Source organism: Tachyglossus aculeatus, chromosome 7 (genome assembly GCF_015852505.1).
Source record: "Tachyglossus aculeatus isolate mTacAcu1 chromosome 7, mTacAcu1.pri, whole genome shotgun sequence".
NCBI classification, from domain to species: Eukaryota; Metazoa; Chordata; class Mammalia; order Monotremata; family Tachyglossidae; genus Tachyglossus; species Tachyglossus aculeatus.
This window is the reverse complement of record NC_052072.1, coordinates 6,542,272-6,559,932: the sequence shown is the minus strand read 5'-3', so window position 1 is coordinate 6,559,932 and position 17,661 is coordinate 6,542,272. Positions and strand designations below refer to the sequence as shown.

Genomic DNA, 17,661 nt, shown 5'->3' with positions numbered 1-17,661 from the left:
AGAAGTGAAGTGACTTGTCACACAGCTGAGTTGGCGGAGCCGGGATTTGAACCCGTGACCTCGGACTCCAAAGCCCGGGCTCTTTCCACCGAGCCACGCTGCTTCTCTGTAAAATGGGGATTAAGTCTGTGAGCCTCAGGGAGGAGAGGGACTTTGTCCAACCCTATTATCGTGTGTCTACCCCGGTGCTTAGTACAGTGTCTTGCAGAGAGTAAGTGCAAGCAGCTTGGCTCAGTGGAAAGAACCCGGGCTTTGGAGTCGGAGGTCATGGGTTCAAATCCCGGCTCCGCCAGTTGTCAGCTGGGTGACTTTGGGCAAGTCACTTCACTTCTCTGGGCCTCAGTTCCCTCATCTGGAAAATGGGGATGAAGACTGTGAGCCCTCTGTGGGACAACCTGATCACCTTGTAACCTCCCCAGCGCTTAGGACAATGCTTTGCACATAGTAAGCGCTTAATAAATGCCATCATCATCATTATTATTATCCCCCTTTTATAGGTAGGTAACTGAGGCCCAGAGAGGTGAAGTGACTTGCCCAAAGTCACACAGCAGACAAGCGGCGGAGCCGGGATTAGAACCCCTGACCTCTGACTCCCAAGCCCGGGCTCTTTCCACTGAGCCCCACTGCCCCGCGCGGGGCCCGGGAGCGCGTCGGCCAACTCCGGGGTGTCGGGCCCTCCCGAGCGCTCGGTCAGTGGGACGGATCGACCCGTCCGCGCCCCCCTTTCTAACCCCTCCTCTTGTCTTCTAGATCATCATCATCATCATCAATCGTATTTATTGAGCGCTTACTGTGTGCAGAGCACTGTACTAAGCGCTTGGGAAGTGCAAGTTGGCAACATATAGAGACAGTCCCTACCCAGCAGTGGGCTCACAGTCTAAAAGGGGGAGACAGAGAACAAAACGAAACGTACTAACAAAATAAAATAAATAGAATAGATATGTACAAGTAAAATAGAGTAATAAATCTGTACAAATATATATACATATATACAGGTGCTGTGGGGAAGGGAAGGAGGTAAGATGGGGGGGTGGAGAGGGGGATGAGGGGGAGAGGAAGGAAGGGGCTCAGTCTGGGAAGGCCTCCTGGAGGAGGTGAGCTCTCAGTAGGGCCTTGAAGGGAGGAAGAGAGCGAGCTTGGCAGATGGGCACAGGGATTGGGGTCATTCCAGGCCCGGGGGATGACGTGGGCCGGGGGTCGACGGCGGGACAGGCGAGAACGAGGTACGGGGAGCCCACTGTTGGGTCGGGACCGTCTCTAGATGTTGCCAACTTGGACTTCCCAAGCGCTCAGTCCAGTGCTCTGCACACAGTGAGCGCTCAATAAATACGATTGATTGATTGATGGATGGATTGCTTTGGCAGGCGCGGGCCCGGAGGAAGACCTGCCCGAAGTGGAGCTGGTGAGCCTGCTGGAGGACCAGCTGCCCCAGTACAGGCTGCGGGCCGACGCCCTGTATCTCTACCAGCACCGGGACTGGAGCCGGGCCCCGGGGTCCGGGTTCGAGGGCCCCCCGGGCTCCCCGCCGCCCCCCGCCGCCCCCATCTCCCCGCTCCTGGCCCAGGAGACCTTCCGATACATGAGTGAGTAATTCCTGACGGCGCGCGGGCCCCCGGCGGGCACAGAGCCGCCCTGGGAGGGTCGGGGCCACGGGCCACTTTGGGGTGCCCGTCACTCCCTCCCTCTTTTTAATAGTATTTGGTAAGCGCTTGCTATGTGATGATGGCATTTATTAAGCGCTTACTATGTGCAAAGCACTGTTCTAAGCGCTGGGAAGGTTGCAAGGTGATCAGGTTGTCCCACGGGGGGCTCCCAGTCTTCATTCCCATTTTCCAGATGAGGGAACTATGTGCCAGGCACTGTACTGAGCGCTGGGGCAGATACAAGCTTATCAGGTTGGACACAGTCCCTGTGTGTCCAGTACAGGCTAATACTTCTCTGGGCCTCAGTGACCTCATCTGCAAAATGGGGATAAAGACTGTGAGCCCCCCCGGGGGACAACCTGATCACCTTGGAACCTCCTAGTGACCTCATCTGTAAAATGGGGATGAAGACTGTGAGCCCCCCCGGGGGACAACCTGATCCCCTTGTAACCTCCCTAGCGCTTAGAACAGTACTTTGCACATAGTAAGCGCTTAATAAATGCTATTATTTATTAAACTAGCCCTCTTCCTCCCTTCAAAGCCCTACTGAGAGCTCACCTCCTCCAAGAGGCCTTCCCACACTGAGCCCCCTTTTTCCTCTCCTCCTCCCCATCCCCCACACCGTACCTCCTTCCCCTCCCCACAGCACTTGTATATATTTGTACGGATTTATTACTCTCTTTTACTTATACATATTTACTATATTTTGTTAATGATGCACACGTAACTATAATTCTATTTATTCTGATGGTTTTGACACCTGTCTACATGTTTTGTTCCGTTTTCTGTCTCCCCCTTCTAGACTGTGAGCCTGTTGTTGGATAGGGACCATCTCTATATGTTGCCAACTTGTACTTCCCAAGCGCTTAGTACAGTGCTCTGCACACAGTAAGCACTCAATAAATACGATTGAATGAATGAATGAATATTATTATTATTACTACTGTGGAAAATAAACATAATAATAATAATGATGATGGTATTTGTTAAGCGCTTACTATGTTCAGAGCACTGTTCTAAGCGTTAGGAAGGTTACAAGGTGATCAGTTGTCCCACAGGGGGTTCACAGTCTTAATCCCCGTTTTCCAGATGAGGGAACTGAGGCCTAGAGAAGTGAAGTGACTTGCCCAAAGTCACCCAGCTGACAATTGGTGGAGCCGGGATTTGAACCCATGACCTCTGACTCCAAAGCCCGGGCTCTTTTCCACTGAGCCACGCTGCTTGTAACCTCCCTAGCGCTTAGAACAGTGCTTTGCATATACTAAGTGCTTAATAAATGCTATTATTATTATTATTACTGTGGAAAATAAGCATCCTGATTTAAAGTGGAAGCTCCTTTTATTTTTAAGGTATTGTTGAGCACTTACTATATACTGTGTTCCAGTGCTCTGCATATTTGTCTATATGTTTGTATGAATTTATTAGTCTATTTATTTTATTTGTACATATTTATTCTATGTATTTTATTTTGTTAATATGTTTTGTTTTGTTGCCTGTCTCCCCCTTCTAGACTGCGAGCCCACTGTTGGGTAGGGACTTTCTCTATATGTTGCCAACTTGGACTTCCCAAGCGCTTAGTACAGTGCTTTGCACACAGTAAGCGCTCAATAAATACGATTGATTGATTGATTGATTTGGCCGGCCCAGCCTCCCAGTGACTCGGGGCGAGGAGCTGACGGAATCAGTTTTTTTTTCTGGTCACCGTGACAACACCCACCACAGCTCCCCTTCTGGTCCCTCAGCATCAGGAGTGATGCTGTGTCACCTTAGGCAAGTCACTTCACATCTTTGTGCCTCAGTTTCCTCAACTGTAAAATGGGGATTAAATACCAGTTCTCCCTGCTACTTAGAATGGGAGCCCCGGGAGGGACTGGATCTGATCTAGAGAAGCAGAGAAGCAGCGTGGCTCAGTGGGAAGAGCCCGGGCTTTGGAGTCAGAGGTCATGGGTTCAAATCCCGGCTCTGCCAATTGTCAGCTGTGTGACTTTGGGCAAGTCACTTAACTTCTCTGAGCCCCAGTTACCTCATCTGTAAAATGGGGATGAAGACTTTGAGCCCCCCGTGGGACAACCTGATCACCTTGGTAACCTCCCCCAGCGCTTAGAACAGTGCTTTGCACATAGTAAGCGCTTAATAAATGCCATTAATATTAGTATTATTAATTAACACATACCTACCCCAGCGCTTAGAACAGTGTTTGACACATAGTGAGTTCTTAAGAAATACAGTTTTAAAAAGAAACAAAACGCAAGTGGCTCCTCAATAACACAGCCCCATGGTACAATGAAGAACTGTATTGAACGCCCTCCCTCCGCACATCCGCCAAGCTCGCTCTCTTCCTCCCTTCCAAGCCCTACTGAGAGCTCCCCTCCTCCAGGAGGCCTTCCCACACTGAGCCCCCTTTTTCCTCTCCTCCTCCCCATCCCTCCCACCCTACCTCCTTCCCCTCCCCACAGCACTTGTATATATATTTGTACAGATTTATTTTTCTATTTTACTTGTACATATTTACTATTTATTTTGTTAATGATGTGCATCTAGCTTTAATTCTATTTGTTCTGACGATTTGGACACCCGTCTCCATGTTTTGTTCTGCTGTCTGTCTCCCCCTTCTAGACTGTGAGCCCACTGTTGGGTAGGGACCGTCTCTATATGTGGCCGACTTGTACTTCCCAAGCGCTTAGTCCAGTGCTCTGCACACAGTAAGCGCTCAGTAAATACGATTGAATCAATGAATGAACTGAGTGTCAAATGCTCCCACTCCCCCTCTAGATCGGAAGCTCGTTGCGGACAGGGAAAGTGAGTACCGGCTCTGGTGTGTGGTTCACTCCCAAGCGTTTAGTACAGTGCTCTGCACACAGTGAGTGCTCCGTAAAGTTATTCATTCATTCAGTTGTATTTATTGAGTGCTTCCTGTGGGCAGAACACTGTACTAAGCACTTACTGATTGATTGCTAGTTAAAATGTGTGTGTCAAGCCACTGTCCCCCCTGCGTCCCCAGGGAGGGTGACGTCACACGGTGACCCAACGGGAAGTAGCGTGGCCTAAGGGAGAGGGCACAGGCCTGGGAATCAGAAAGACCTGGGTTCTAATTCTGTCATTTGTCAGCTGTGTGACCTTGGGCAAGTTGCTCAATTCTCTGGGCCTCAGTTACCTCACCTGTCAAATGGGGATGAAGGCTGTGAGCTGCCTGTGGGACAGGGATTGGGTCCGACCGGATGCTGCGGAGGTGAGACCGGCAGGTTTTGGTGACAGCTTGGATGTGAGGGGTGAACGAGAGAGCGGAGTTGAGGACGACACCGAGGTCGCGGGCTCGTGAGACGGGAAGGATGGTAGTGCCGTCTACAGTGATGGGAAAGTCAGGGAGAGGGCAGGGTTTGGGAGGGAAGACAAGGAGTTCGGTCTTGGACATGTTGAGTTTTAGGTGGCGGGCGGACATCCAGACGGAGATGTCCCGAAGGCAGGAGGAGATGCGAGCCTGGAGGGAGGGGGAGAGAGCAGGGGCAGAGATGGAGATCTGGGTGTCATCAGCGGAGAGGTGATAGTTGAAGCCGTGGGAGCGAATGAGGTCACCGAGGGAGTGAGTGTAGATCGAGAACAGAAGGGGACCAAGCACTGAACCTTGGGGAACCCCCACAGTGAGAGGATGGGAGGGGGAGGAGGAGCCTGCAAAAGAGACTGAGGAAGAACGACCGGAGAGATAAGAGGAGAACCGGGAGAGGACGGAGTCTGTGAAGCCAAGGTCGGATAGCGTGTTGAGGAGAAGGGGGTGGGCCACAGCGTCAAAGGCAGCTGAGAGGTCGAGGAGGATTAGGACAGAGTAGGAGCCGTTGGATTTGGCAAGCAGGAGGTCATCGGTGACCTTTGAGAGGGCAGTTTCCGTGGAATGTAGGGGACGGAAGCCAGACTGGAGGGGGGCGAGGAGAGAGTTGGTGTTGAGGAATTCGAGGCAGCGCGTGTAGACTTTCTGCGTGTCTGGTATATTCCACTCTCCCAAGAGCGTAGTACAGTGCCCTTGCACCTAGTAAGCGGTCAGTCTCATCTCATCTGGTGTCATCTGCCTCTGAGCCATTGCTCATCGCTTTGCCGTGCGTGGCATGCCGCCCTTGCCTCGATTCCCCGAGCCACGCCTCGCCCTGTCTCCCGAGTCCTCTGTCCTGGCATTTCTTAACTGCTGGGCAGGCGGCCGCCTTCTCCATTTTGCCTCAAGCTCTGCTGCCCTTCTCAAGTCTTTGAGAAGCAGCAGGGCCTAGTGGATCGAAGCAGCGGGGCTCAGGGGAGAGAAGAGCCCGGGCTTCGGAGTCGGTGGTCGTGGGTTCAAATCCCAGCTCCGCCAATCGCCAGCTTTGGGCAAGTCACTTCACTTGACTCCCCGCTCCACCACACGTCTGCTGTGTGACCTTGGGCAAGTCACTTAACTTCCCTGAGCCTCAGTGACCTCATCTGTAAAATGGGGATGAAGACTGGGAGCCCCACGTGGGACAACCCGATCACCTTGTATCCCCCTCGGTGCTTAGAACAGGGCTTCACACATAGTAAGCGCTTAACAAATGCCGTCATTATTGTTATTATTATTCTCTGTGCCTCAGTGACCTCATCTGTAAAGTGGGGACAAAGACTGTGAGCCCCACCTGGGACAACCCGATCACCTTGTATCCCCCTCGGTGCTTAGAACAGTGCTTCAAACAAATGCCATCATTATTATTATTATTCCCTGTGCCTCAGTGACCTCATCTGTAAAATGGGGATGAAGACTGTGAGCCCCACGTGGGACAACCCGATCACCTTGTATCCCCCTCAGTGCTTAGAACAGTGCTTCGCACACAGTAAGTGCTTAACAAATGCCGTCATTATTGTTATTATTATTCTCTGTGCCTCAGTGACCTCATCTGTAAAATGGGGATGAAGACTGTGAGCCCCACATGGGATAACCCAATCACCTTGTATCCCCCTCGGTGCTTAGAACCGTGCTTCGCACATAGTAAGCGCTTAACAAATGCCGTCATTATTGTTATTATTATTCTCTGTGCCTCAGTGACCTCATCTGTAAAATGGGGATGAAGACTGTGAGCCCCACGTGGGACAACCCGATCGCCTTGTATCCCCCTCAATGCTTAGAACAGTGCTTCGCACATAGTAAGCGCTTAACAAATGCCGTCATTATTATTATTATTCTCTGTGCCTCAGTGACCTCATCTGTAAAATGGGGATAAAGACTGTGATCCCCTTGTAGGACAACTTGATCACCTTGTAGCCTCCCCAGCGCTTAGAACAGTGCTTTGCACATAGTAAGCGCTTAACAAATGCCTTCATTATTATTATTATTATTATTATTATTAGAGAGCCTGGGAGTCAGAAGGTCGTGGGATCCAATCCTGTCTCTGCCACTTGTCTGCCGGGTGACCTTGGGTAGGTCACTTCTCTGGGCTTCAGTTCCCTCATCTGTAAAATGGGGATTGAGAGGTCACTTCATCATCATCGTCATCATCAATTGTATTTATTGAGCGCTTACTGTGTGCAGAGCACTGTACTAAGCGCTTGGGAAGTACAAGTTGGCAACATATGGAGACAGTTCCCTCATCTGTAAAATGGGGATTGAGACTGTGAGCCCGACACGTATCCAACCCGATTTGCTCGTATCCACCCCAGCGCTTAGTACCTGACACGCAGTAGGTGCTTAACAAATGCTATCATCATCATCATTATTGTTGTTGTTGTGATTTGGTACTTTATCGATTGTGAACTCTCAGCCCGCTAAATCAATCAATCAATCGTATTTATTGAGCGCTTACTGTGTGCAGAGCACTGGACTAAGCGCTTGGGAAGTACAAGTTGGCAGCATATAGAGACGGTCCCTACCCAACAGTGGGCTCACAGTCTAAAAATCACAGTCTAAAAATCAGTTGTGGGCCACTCACAATATACATACTGCCGTGGCTCAGTGGAAAGAGCCCGGGCTTTGGAGTCAGGGGTCATGGGTTCAAATCCTGGCTCCGCCAGTTGTCAGCCGTGTGACTTTGGGCAAGTCACTTCGCTTCTCTGGGCCTCAGTTCCCTCATTTGTAAAATGGGGATGAAGACTGTGAGCCCCCCCGTGGGACAACCTGATCACCTTGTAACCTCCCCAGCGCTTAGAACAGTGCTTTGCAATCAATCAGTCAATCAGTCGTATTTGTTGAGCGCTTACTGTGTGCAGAGCACTGTACTACTACTACTACTAATAATAATGATGGCATTTGTTAAGCGCTTACTATGCAAAGCACTGTTCTAAGCGCTGGGGGAATACAAGGTGATCAGGTTGTCCCCCGTGGGGCTCACAGTCTTCATCCCCATTTTACAGATGAGGGAACTGAGGCTCAGAGAAGTTAAGTGACTTGCCCAAGGTCACACAGCAGACATGGGGTGGAGCCGGGAAGTACTAAGCGCTTGGGAAGTCCAAGTTGGCAACATAGAGAGACAGTCCCCATCCAGCGGTGGGCTCACAGTCTAAAAGGGGGAGACGGAGAACGAAACTAAACATACTAACAAAATAATAGTAAGCGCTTAAAAAATGCCATTATTTTTTTTTTTTCCCCCGCCTGCCCTTTGCTTTCGATTACTCAACCCCGCAGCCGTTAATCCCTTCTGGCTGTTAATCCGTCCCGCAGAATAGTTTCATTGCCGGCAGGCTGGCTTACGTAGTAGACTCCATTCAGATGCCCGTCTTGCCATCTGATGTGGCCCTGATTGGAGTTTCAAGGTCTGGGTCATTGTACTTTGCCTCATTGCCAAGACTTGAGTCAACTTTGGCTTTTATTGAGCGTTTACTATGTGCCTGTCAGTCAGCCGTATTTACTGAGCGCTCACTCTGTGCAGAGCACTGGACTGAGCTCTTGGGAGACGACAGTACAACAGTATAATAATAACAGTGCTCTGCACACCGTAAGCGCTCAATAAATACGATGGAATGAAGGAGTGAATGAATAATAATGATGATGATGGTATTTGTTAAGCGCTTACTATGTACAATCAATCAATCGTATTTATTGAGCGCTTACTGTGTGCAGAGCACTGGACTAAGCGCTGGGGAAGTACAAGTTGGCAACATATAGAGACGGTCCCTACCCAACAGTGGGCTCACAGTCTAAAACACTGTTCTAAGCACTGAGGGGATGCAAGGTGATCAGGTTGTCCCACGTGGGGCTCCCAGTCTTCATCCCCATTTTACAGATGAGGGAACTGAGGCCCAGAGAAGTGAAGTTAGCAGCGTGGCTCAGTGGAAAGAGCCTGGGCTTTGGAGTCAAAGGGCATGGGTTCAAATCCCGGCTCTGTCCATTGTCAGCTGTGTGACTTTGGGCAAGTCACTTCACTTCTCTGGGCCTCAGTTACCTCATCTGTAAAATGGGGATTAAGACGGTGAGCCCCACGTGGGCATCCTGATCACCTTGTGACCCCCCAGCGCTTAGAACAGTGCTTTGCACATAGTAAGCACTCAACAAATACCATTATTATTATTATTATTAAGTGATGTGCCCAAAGTCACACATCTGACAACTGGCGGAGCCGGAATTTGAACCCATGACCGCGGACTCCAAAGCCCGGGCTCTTTCCACTGAGCCACGCTGCTTCTCTAACAGATGCATTCCCTGCCCACAACAAGCTTGCAGTCTAGAGGAGGAGGTGGACATTGTAATATAAATAAATGAAAGACAGATGTGGACGTAAGTGCTGTGGGGTTAGGAGGTGGGGAATGAATGAAGGGAGCAAGTCAGGGTGGCACAGGAGTTGAAGAAAAGGAATAATAATAATAATAATAATAATAATAATGGCATTTATTAAGTGCTTACTATGTGCAAAGCACTGTTCTAAGCGCTGGAGAGGTAACAAGGTGATCACAGTCTTCATCCCCATTTTACAGATGAGGAAAAGAGGGCTCAGTCAGGGAAGGCCTCTTGGAGGAGATGTGTCTTCATGATGATGATGATGGCATTTATTAAGTGCTTACTATGTGCAAAGCACTGTTCTAAGCGCTGGGGAGTTTACAAGATAATCAGGTTGTCCCATGGGGGTCTCACCGTCTTCATCCCCATTTTCCAGATGAGGGAACTGAGGCCCAGAGAAGTGAAGTGACTTGCCCAAAGTCACACAGCTGACCATTGGCAGAGCCGGGATTTGAACCCATGAACTCCAAAGCCCGGGCTCTTTCCAGTGAGCCACGAAACCGAAGCACTGTACTAGTCGCTGGCAAAGATACAAGATAATCAGGTGCCATATGGGGCTCACAATCAAAGTCAGGGGGAGAACAGAGTGGGGATTAAGACTTTTGAACCCCATGTGGGACGTGGACTCGGACTCTGTCCAACCTTCTAGACTGTGAGCCCACTGTCTCTATATATCGCCAACTTGTACTTCCCAAGCGCTTAGTACAGTGCTCTGCACACAGTAAGTGCTCAGTAAATACGATTGAATGAATGAATCTGCCCCAGCACTTAGAACAGTGCCGGGCCCATAGTAAGCGCTTACAAATGCCATAAAAGAGGGCTTCGTCAGGTATCGAATCCCCATTTTGCAGGTAAGGGAACTGAGGCCCAGAGAACCAAAGTGACTTGCCCGGGGTCACACAGCAGACAAGCGGCAGAGCCGGAATCAGAACCCAGGTCCTCTGATTTCCAGGCGTGTGCCCTTTCCATAGACTGTAAGCCCACTGTTGGGTAGGGACTGTCTCTATATGTTGCCAACTTGTACTTCCCAAGCGCTTAGTACAGTGCTCTGCACACAGTAAGCGCTCAATAAATATGATTGATTGATTGATTGATTATTGATTAGGCCCCCTGACTTTGAGCAACCTCATTTTTATTAGGAGGTGTTTGGAGATCCCGTTGAAATGCTATGGCCTTCTCTGCAAAATTCCCTCCCACATCTCCTCCAAGAGGCCTTCATTCTGGCTGTTCTGTGGTGGGGGGGGGTGTATTAGCACCTCTTTTCAGGATTAATAAACATATTAATAATATAATAATAATAAATAAACATAATCTTTTTGGTGTTCGTTAAGCACTTCATTCATTCATTCAATCATATTTATTGAGCGCTTACTGTGTGCAGAGCACCGGACTGAGCGCTTGGGAAGTACAAGTCGGCAAAATCTAGAGACGGTCCCTACCCAACAGTGGGGTCACAGTCTAGAAGGGGGAGACAGAGAACAAAGCAAAACAATCAATCAATCGTATTTATTGAGCGCTTACTGTGTGCAGAGCACTGGACTAAGCACTTGGGAAGTACAAGTTGGCAACATATAGAGACAGTCCCTACCCAACAGTGAGCTCACAGTCTAAAAGTAGACAGGTGTCAAAACCGTCAAAATAAATAGAATTATATTATATTACTCTATTTTATTTATTACTCTATTTTATTTGTACATATTTATTCTATTTATTTTATTTTGTTAATATGTTTTGTTCTCTGTCTCCCCCTTCTCGACTGTGAGCCCACCATTGGGTAGGGACCGTCTCCATGTGTTGCCAACTTGGACTTCCCAAGCGCTTAGTACAGTGCTCTGCACACAGTAAGTGCTCAGTAAATACGATTGAATGAGTGAATGAATGAATTATAGCTATATGCCCATCATTAATAAAATAGAGTAGTAAATATGTACAAGTAAAATAAAGTAATAAATATGTACAAATATATATAAGGACTGTGGGGAAGGGAAGGAGGCAGAGCTGGGGAGGGATGGGGAAGAGGAGGGGAAAAGGGGGGCTCAGTCTGGGAAGGCCTCCCGGAGGAGGTGAGCCCTCAATAGGGCTATATTCATTCATTCAATCGTATTTATTGAGCACTTACTGTGTGCAGAGCACTGTACTGAGCGCTTGGGAAGTACAAGTTGGTAACATATACCGACTGTACCAACCCCTAGGCTAGATCCAAGCTAATCAGGTTGGACACATCCCACATTCATCCATTTATTCATTCAATCGTATTTATTGAGGAACAAGCAGCTCCTCTAGCATTCATTCATTTATTCAATCGTATTTATTGAGCGCTTACTGTGTGCAGAGCACTGTACTAAGCGCTTGGGAAGTACAAGTTCGCAACATATATCGACTGTACCAACCCCGAGGCTTGATCCAAGCTAATCAGGTTGGACACAGCCCACATTCATCCATTTATTCATTCAATCGTATTTATTGAGGAGCAAGCAGCTCCTCTAGCATTCATTCATTTATTCAATCGTATTTATTGAGCGCTTACTGTGTGCAGAGCACTGTACTAAGCGCTTGGGAAGTACAATTTGGCAACATATATCGACTGTACCAACCCCTAGGCTAGATCCAAGCTAATCAGGTTGGACACATCCCACGTTCATCCATTTATTCATTCAATCGTATTTATTGAGGAACAAGCAGCTCCTCTAGCATTCATTCATTTATTCAATTGTATTTATTGAGCACGTACTGTGTGCAGAGCACTGTACTAAGCGCTTGGTAAGTACAAATTGGCAACAGATAGGGACGGTCCCTACCCAACGACGGGCTCGCAGTCGTTGCGAGCATCCCACGGGGGGCTCACATTTTTAATCCCCATTTTACAGATGAGGGAACCGAGGCCCAGAGAAGGGAAATGACTTGCCCACGGTCCCAGAGCGGACGGTTGGCAGAGCCGGGATTAGAACCCAGAGCCTCTGATCCCCATGCTGGCGTTCTTTCTACTTGGCCGTCGATTTTTGGGGGGTAGAGGCAGAGCCAGACGGGTTTTCGGTTTTCAGCATCTCCTTCCTTCGATCCGTTTGCTCTGAAGTAGCTGTCTGTACATCTCCCTCTTATCAGTATTGCTAGTAAGAATAATAATAATAATAATGATAGCATTTATTAAGTGCTTACTATGTGCAGTGCACTGTTCTAAGCGCTGGGGAGGTTACAATGTGATGAGGTTGTCCCATGGTGGGGGGCTCACAGTCTTAATCCTCATTTTACAGATGAGGGAACTGAGGCCCAGAGAAGTGAAGTGACTTGCCCAAAGTCACACAGCTGGCAATTGGCGGAGCCGGGATTTGAACCCACGACCTCTGACTCCAAATCCCGGGCTCTTTCCACTGAGCCACGCTGCTTCTAATCCAGTCATTCAGTCATATTTATTGAGCGCTTCCTTTGGGCAGAGCACTTCAGGAGAGACACATTCCCCGCTGACGACGAGCTTACGGTCTACGTATTTTGCGGCTAATTTTTTTTTTTCAATCGTATTTATTCATCATCGTCATCAATCGTATTTATTGAGCGCTTACTGTGTGCAGAGCACTGTACTAAGCGCTTGGGAAGTACAAATTGGCAACATATAGAGACAGTCCCTACCCAACAGTGGGCTCACAGTCTAAAAGGGGGAGACAAAACCAAACATACTAACAAAATAAAATAAATAGAATAGATATGGACAAGTCAAATAAATAAATAGAGTAATAAATATGTACAAACATATACCCTTCTAGACTGTGAGCCCACTGTTGGGTAGGGACCGTCTCTATATGTTGCCAACTTGGACTTCCCAAGGGCTTAGTCCAGTGCTCTGCACACAGTAAGCGCTCAATCAATACGATTGATTGATTGATTGATTCTAGACTGTGAGCCCACTGTTGGGTAGGGACTGTCTCTATATGTTGCCAACTTGGACTTCCCAACGGCTTAGTCCAGTGCTCTGCACGCAGTAAGCGCTCAATCAATACGATTGATTGATTGATTGATTGATTCTAGACTGTGAGCCCACTGTTGGGTAGGGACTGTCTCCAGATGTTGCCAACTTGGACTTCCCAAGCACTTAGTGCAGTGCTCTGCACACAGTAAGCGCTCAATCAATACAATTGATTGATTGATTCTGGACTGTGAGCCCACTGTTGGGTAGGGACCGTCTCTAGATGTTGCCAACTTGGACTTCCCAGTGCTCTGCACACAGTAAGCGCTCAATCAATACGATTGACTGATTGATTGATGGATTCTAGACTGTGAGCCCGCTGTCGGGTAGGGACCGTCTCTAGATGTTGCCAACTTGGACTTCCCAAGCGCTTTGTCCAGTGCTCTGCACACAGTGAGCGCTCAATAAATACGATCGATTGATTGATTCACCCTGTCTCCGGTCGGGAATACTGGATTTCTCTGCCCCGGGCTTGCCTCAGCCGGGCAGGCGGACTCCTCCCCTCCACTTCCATCCCTCCCCACCCCTTGCGTGCCCAGAGGATTCTTTATCTAGGAGGAGGACCATTAAGCCAAGCTGTGCCCCGTCTGTTTTATGGAGCCGTGGGAGCGTGTGAGGGACACCAAGACGGCAAAGGCAGCACGTTAACCCACAGTATAAGGTTTTCCGTGCGAGGTTCCGGGGAATGTGACCGGAATTTCAGGGGAATGGCACTAGCTGGCAAAAACGTGCACCCAGACGAGGAGCTGCTCGCGGCTGTTGCTTTGCAAGGTGAGGTCCTCTGTGTGTGTGTGGGGGGGGGGGGGGGTGAGAGAGAGATAATAATAATAATAATGATGGCATTTGTTAAGCGCTTACTATGTGCAAAGCACTGTTCTAAGCGCCGGGGAGGTGACAAGGTGATGAGCTTGGCCCACGGGCCTTCCTAAACTAAGTAGGGCATTGAGTAATAGTAATGATGGCATTTGTTAAGAGAAGTGAAGTGACTTGCCCAAAGTCACCCAGCTGACAATTGGGGGAGCCGGGATTTGAACCCATGACATGTCCTGTATATATGTATATATGCTTGTACATATTTGTTACTCTATTTTACTTGTACATATCTATTTTATTTATTTTGTTTTGTTAGTATGTTTGGTTTTGTTCTCTGTCTCCCCGTTTTAGACTGTGAGCCCGCTGTTGGGTAGGGACCGTCTCTAGATGTTGCCAACTTGGACTTCCCAAGCCCTTAGTACAGTGCTCGGCACACAGTAAATACGATTGATGATGATGATGATGACCTCTGACTCCAAAGCCCGGGGTCTTTTCCACCGAGCCACGCTGCTTGTAACCTCCCTAGCGCTTAGGACAGTGCTTTGAACATACTAAGTGCTTAATAAATGCTATTATTATTATTATTATTACTGTGGAAAATAAGCATCCTCATTTAAAGTGGAAGCTCCTTTTATTTTTAAGGTATTGTTGAGCACTTACTATATACTGTGTTCCAGTGCTCTGCATACATGTATATATGTTTGTACATATTTATTACTCTATGTATTTATTTATTTTATTTGTACGCATTTATTATTCTATGTATTTCTTTTATTTGTACATATTTATTGTATTTATTTTATTTTGGTAATATGTTTTTTTATTATCCGTCTTCCCCTTCTAGACTGTGAGCCCACTGTTGGGTAGGGACCGTCTCTATATGTTGCCTCCCAAGCGCTTAGTACAGCGCTCTGCACACAGTAGGCGCTCAATAAATACGATTGATTGATTGACTGACACAGTCCTGTGTCCCCCACGGGGCGTACAGTCTCAATCCGGCATTTTCCAGATGAGGTAACTGAGGCCCAGAGAAGTAAAGGGACTCACCCAAGGTCACACAGCAGGCAAGTGGGCAGAGCCGTGACATTTTGACTCCGGGGCCCGTGCTCCGTTGACGAGGCCATGCTGCTTCCGCGCTGGGGTAGATGCAGGATAGTCAAATCAGATCCAGTCTGTCTGTCCGTCGTCTCATACAGAGCCCACAGCCTGAGAAGGAGACGGAGTAGGGATCTTTATCCCCACTTTGCAGAGGAGCAAACTGAGCCCCAGAAGGCTTATGCGACTTTCCCGAGATAATAATAATAAATAATAGCATTTATTAAGCGCTTACTATGTGCAAAGCACTGTTCCAAGCGCTAGGGAGGTTACAAGGGGATCAGGTTGTCCCCCGGAAGAGCTCACAGTCTTTATCCCCATTTTACAGATGAGGTCACTGGGAGGTTACAAGGTGATGAGGTTGTCCCCGGTGGGGGCTCACAGCCTATATCCCCATTTTGCAGATGAGGTCACTGAGGCCCAGAGAAGTATTAGCCTGTACTGGACACACCGGGACTGTGTCCAACCTGATTAGCTTGTATCTGCCCCAGCGCTCAGTCCAGTGCCTGGCACATAGTTCCTTCATCTGGAAAATGGGAATGAAGACTGGGAGCCCCCGGGGGGACAACCTGATCACTTTGTAACCTTCCCAAGCGCTTAGAACAGTGCTTTGCACATAGTAAGCGCTTAATAAATGCCATCATCATCACATAGCAAGTGCTTACCAAATACTATCAAAAGAAAAAAAGGGAGGGAGTGACGGGCACCCCAAAGTGGCCCGTGGCCCCGCCCCTCCCAGGGCGGCTCTGCGCCCGCCGGGGGCCCGCGCGCCGTCAGGAATTACTCACTCATGTATCGGAAGGTCTCCTGGGCCAGGAGCGGGGAGATGGGGGCGGCGGGGGGCGGCGGGGAGCCCGGGGGGCCCTCGAACCCGGACCCCGGGGCCCGGCTCCAGTCCCGGTGCTGGTAGAGATACAGGGCGTCGGCCCGCAGCCTGTACTGGGGCAGCTGGTCCTCCAGCAGGCTCACCAGCTCCGCTTCGGCCAGGTCTTCCTCCGGGCCGAGATGACCCAGCCAGTCCGGGGTAGAGCTGGGATTTGAAACTGGCTCTTCCGATTCCCAGTCCCGGCCTTTTCCCACCAAGCCTGGCTGACGAAACTGGAAATTTGTATGAGCCCACTGTTGGGTAGGGACCGTCTCTATATGTTGCCAATTTGGACTTCCCAAGCGCTTAGTCCAGCACTCTGCACACAGTAAGCGCTCAATAAATACAATTAATTGATAGATTGATTGAAAAAAAGGCAGGAGCCCTAAGGAAGAGAGGGCGTCCGTATTTTTTTGCTCTCTCTCACTTAGTACAGTGCTCTGCACACAGTAAGCGCTCAATAAATACAATTGATTGATTGATTGATTGATTGAAAAAAAGGCAGGAGCCCTAAGGAAGAGAGGGCATCCGTGTTTTTCTTTCTCTCTCTCTTTCTCACTCTCTCTCTCTTCATTCATTCATTCATTCAATTCATTCAATCGTATTTATTGAGCACTTACCGTGTGCAGAGCACTGGACTAAGCGCTTGGGAAGTCCAAGTTGACAACGTATAGAGACGGTCCCTACCCAACAGTGGGCTCACAGTCTAGAAGGGGGAGACAGAGAACAAAACCAAACATATTAACAAAATAAAATAAATAGAATAAATATGTACAAGTAAAATAAATAAATAGAGTAATAAATACGTACAAACATATATACATATATACACACATATATCTCTCTCTCACACACACACACACACACACACAAACACACACACACAGAGTCACATAGACACATACATATAATACTTAAAGTCCTACATAACTTAATTCAGTCATATTTATTGTGCTCTAACTGTGTGCAAAACACTGTACCAAGCACTTGGAAGAGTACAATATATTAACAGACACATTCCCTGCCCACAACGAGCTTACAGTTTAGACCGCTCTGCTTTCAGAACTGGAAGAGATGCCTAAAAATGTCATAATGGGTGTGTCGGCATCTCAAAAATGAGAGGCTTGAAGTGCTGATTGGGCATGGAGTTTGTTAATAATAATAATAATAATGGCGTTTGTTAAGCGCTTACTATGTGCGAAGCACTGTTCTAAGTGCCGGGGGGCGGGGGGGGGACGACACAAGGTGATCAGGTTGTCCCACGTGGGGCTCACTGTTGGCTGGAGGCGTCTGTAAGAGTTGAAAATCTGATAACACCACGATTATGATCGTAGCCATAATAATAATAATGGTATTTGTTAAGCGCTTACTATGTGCCAAGCACTGTTCTAAGCGCTGGGGGGATACAAAGTGATCAGGTTGTCCCACGGGGGGCTCACAGTCTTCATCCCCATTTTACAGATGAGGGAACTGAGGCCCAGAGAAGTGAAGTGACTCGCCCAAAGTCACGCAGCTGACAATTGGGGGAGCCGGGATTTGAACACATGACCTCTGACTCCAAAGCCCGGGCTCTTTTCCAGTGAGCCAC

General features: G+C 48.5%; 1 protein-coding gene across 5 annotated transcripts in view; it reads left to right on the top strand.

The window, feature by feature from the left end:
• The window catches only part of TRAK2 (trafficking kinesin protein 2), a 105,182-nt gene that overhangs the window by 27,526 nt on the left and 59,995 nt on the right, over positions 1-17,661 (top strand). For 2 of the 5 annotated variants that reach the window (XM_038749428.1, XM_038749427.1), the window contains exon 3: positions 1,365-1,583. The exons of 1 other annotated variant lie outside the window; for it this stretch is intronic. In XM_038749428.1, the coding sequence (XP_038605356.1) occupies positions 1,365-1,583 (219 nt within the window). Of the gene's footprint in view, positions 1-1,364; positions 1,584-13,754; positions 14,072-17,661 lie in introns of those variants that run through there. 2 more of the 5 variants (XM_038749431.1, XM_038749429.1) reach the window with 2 other exon arrangements.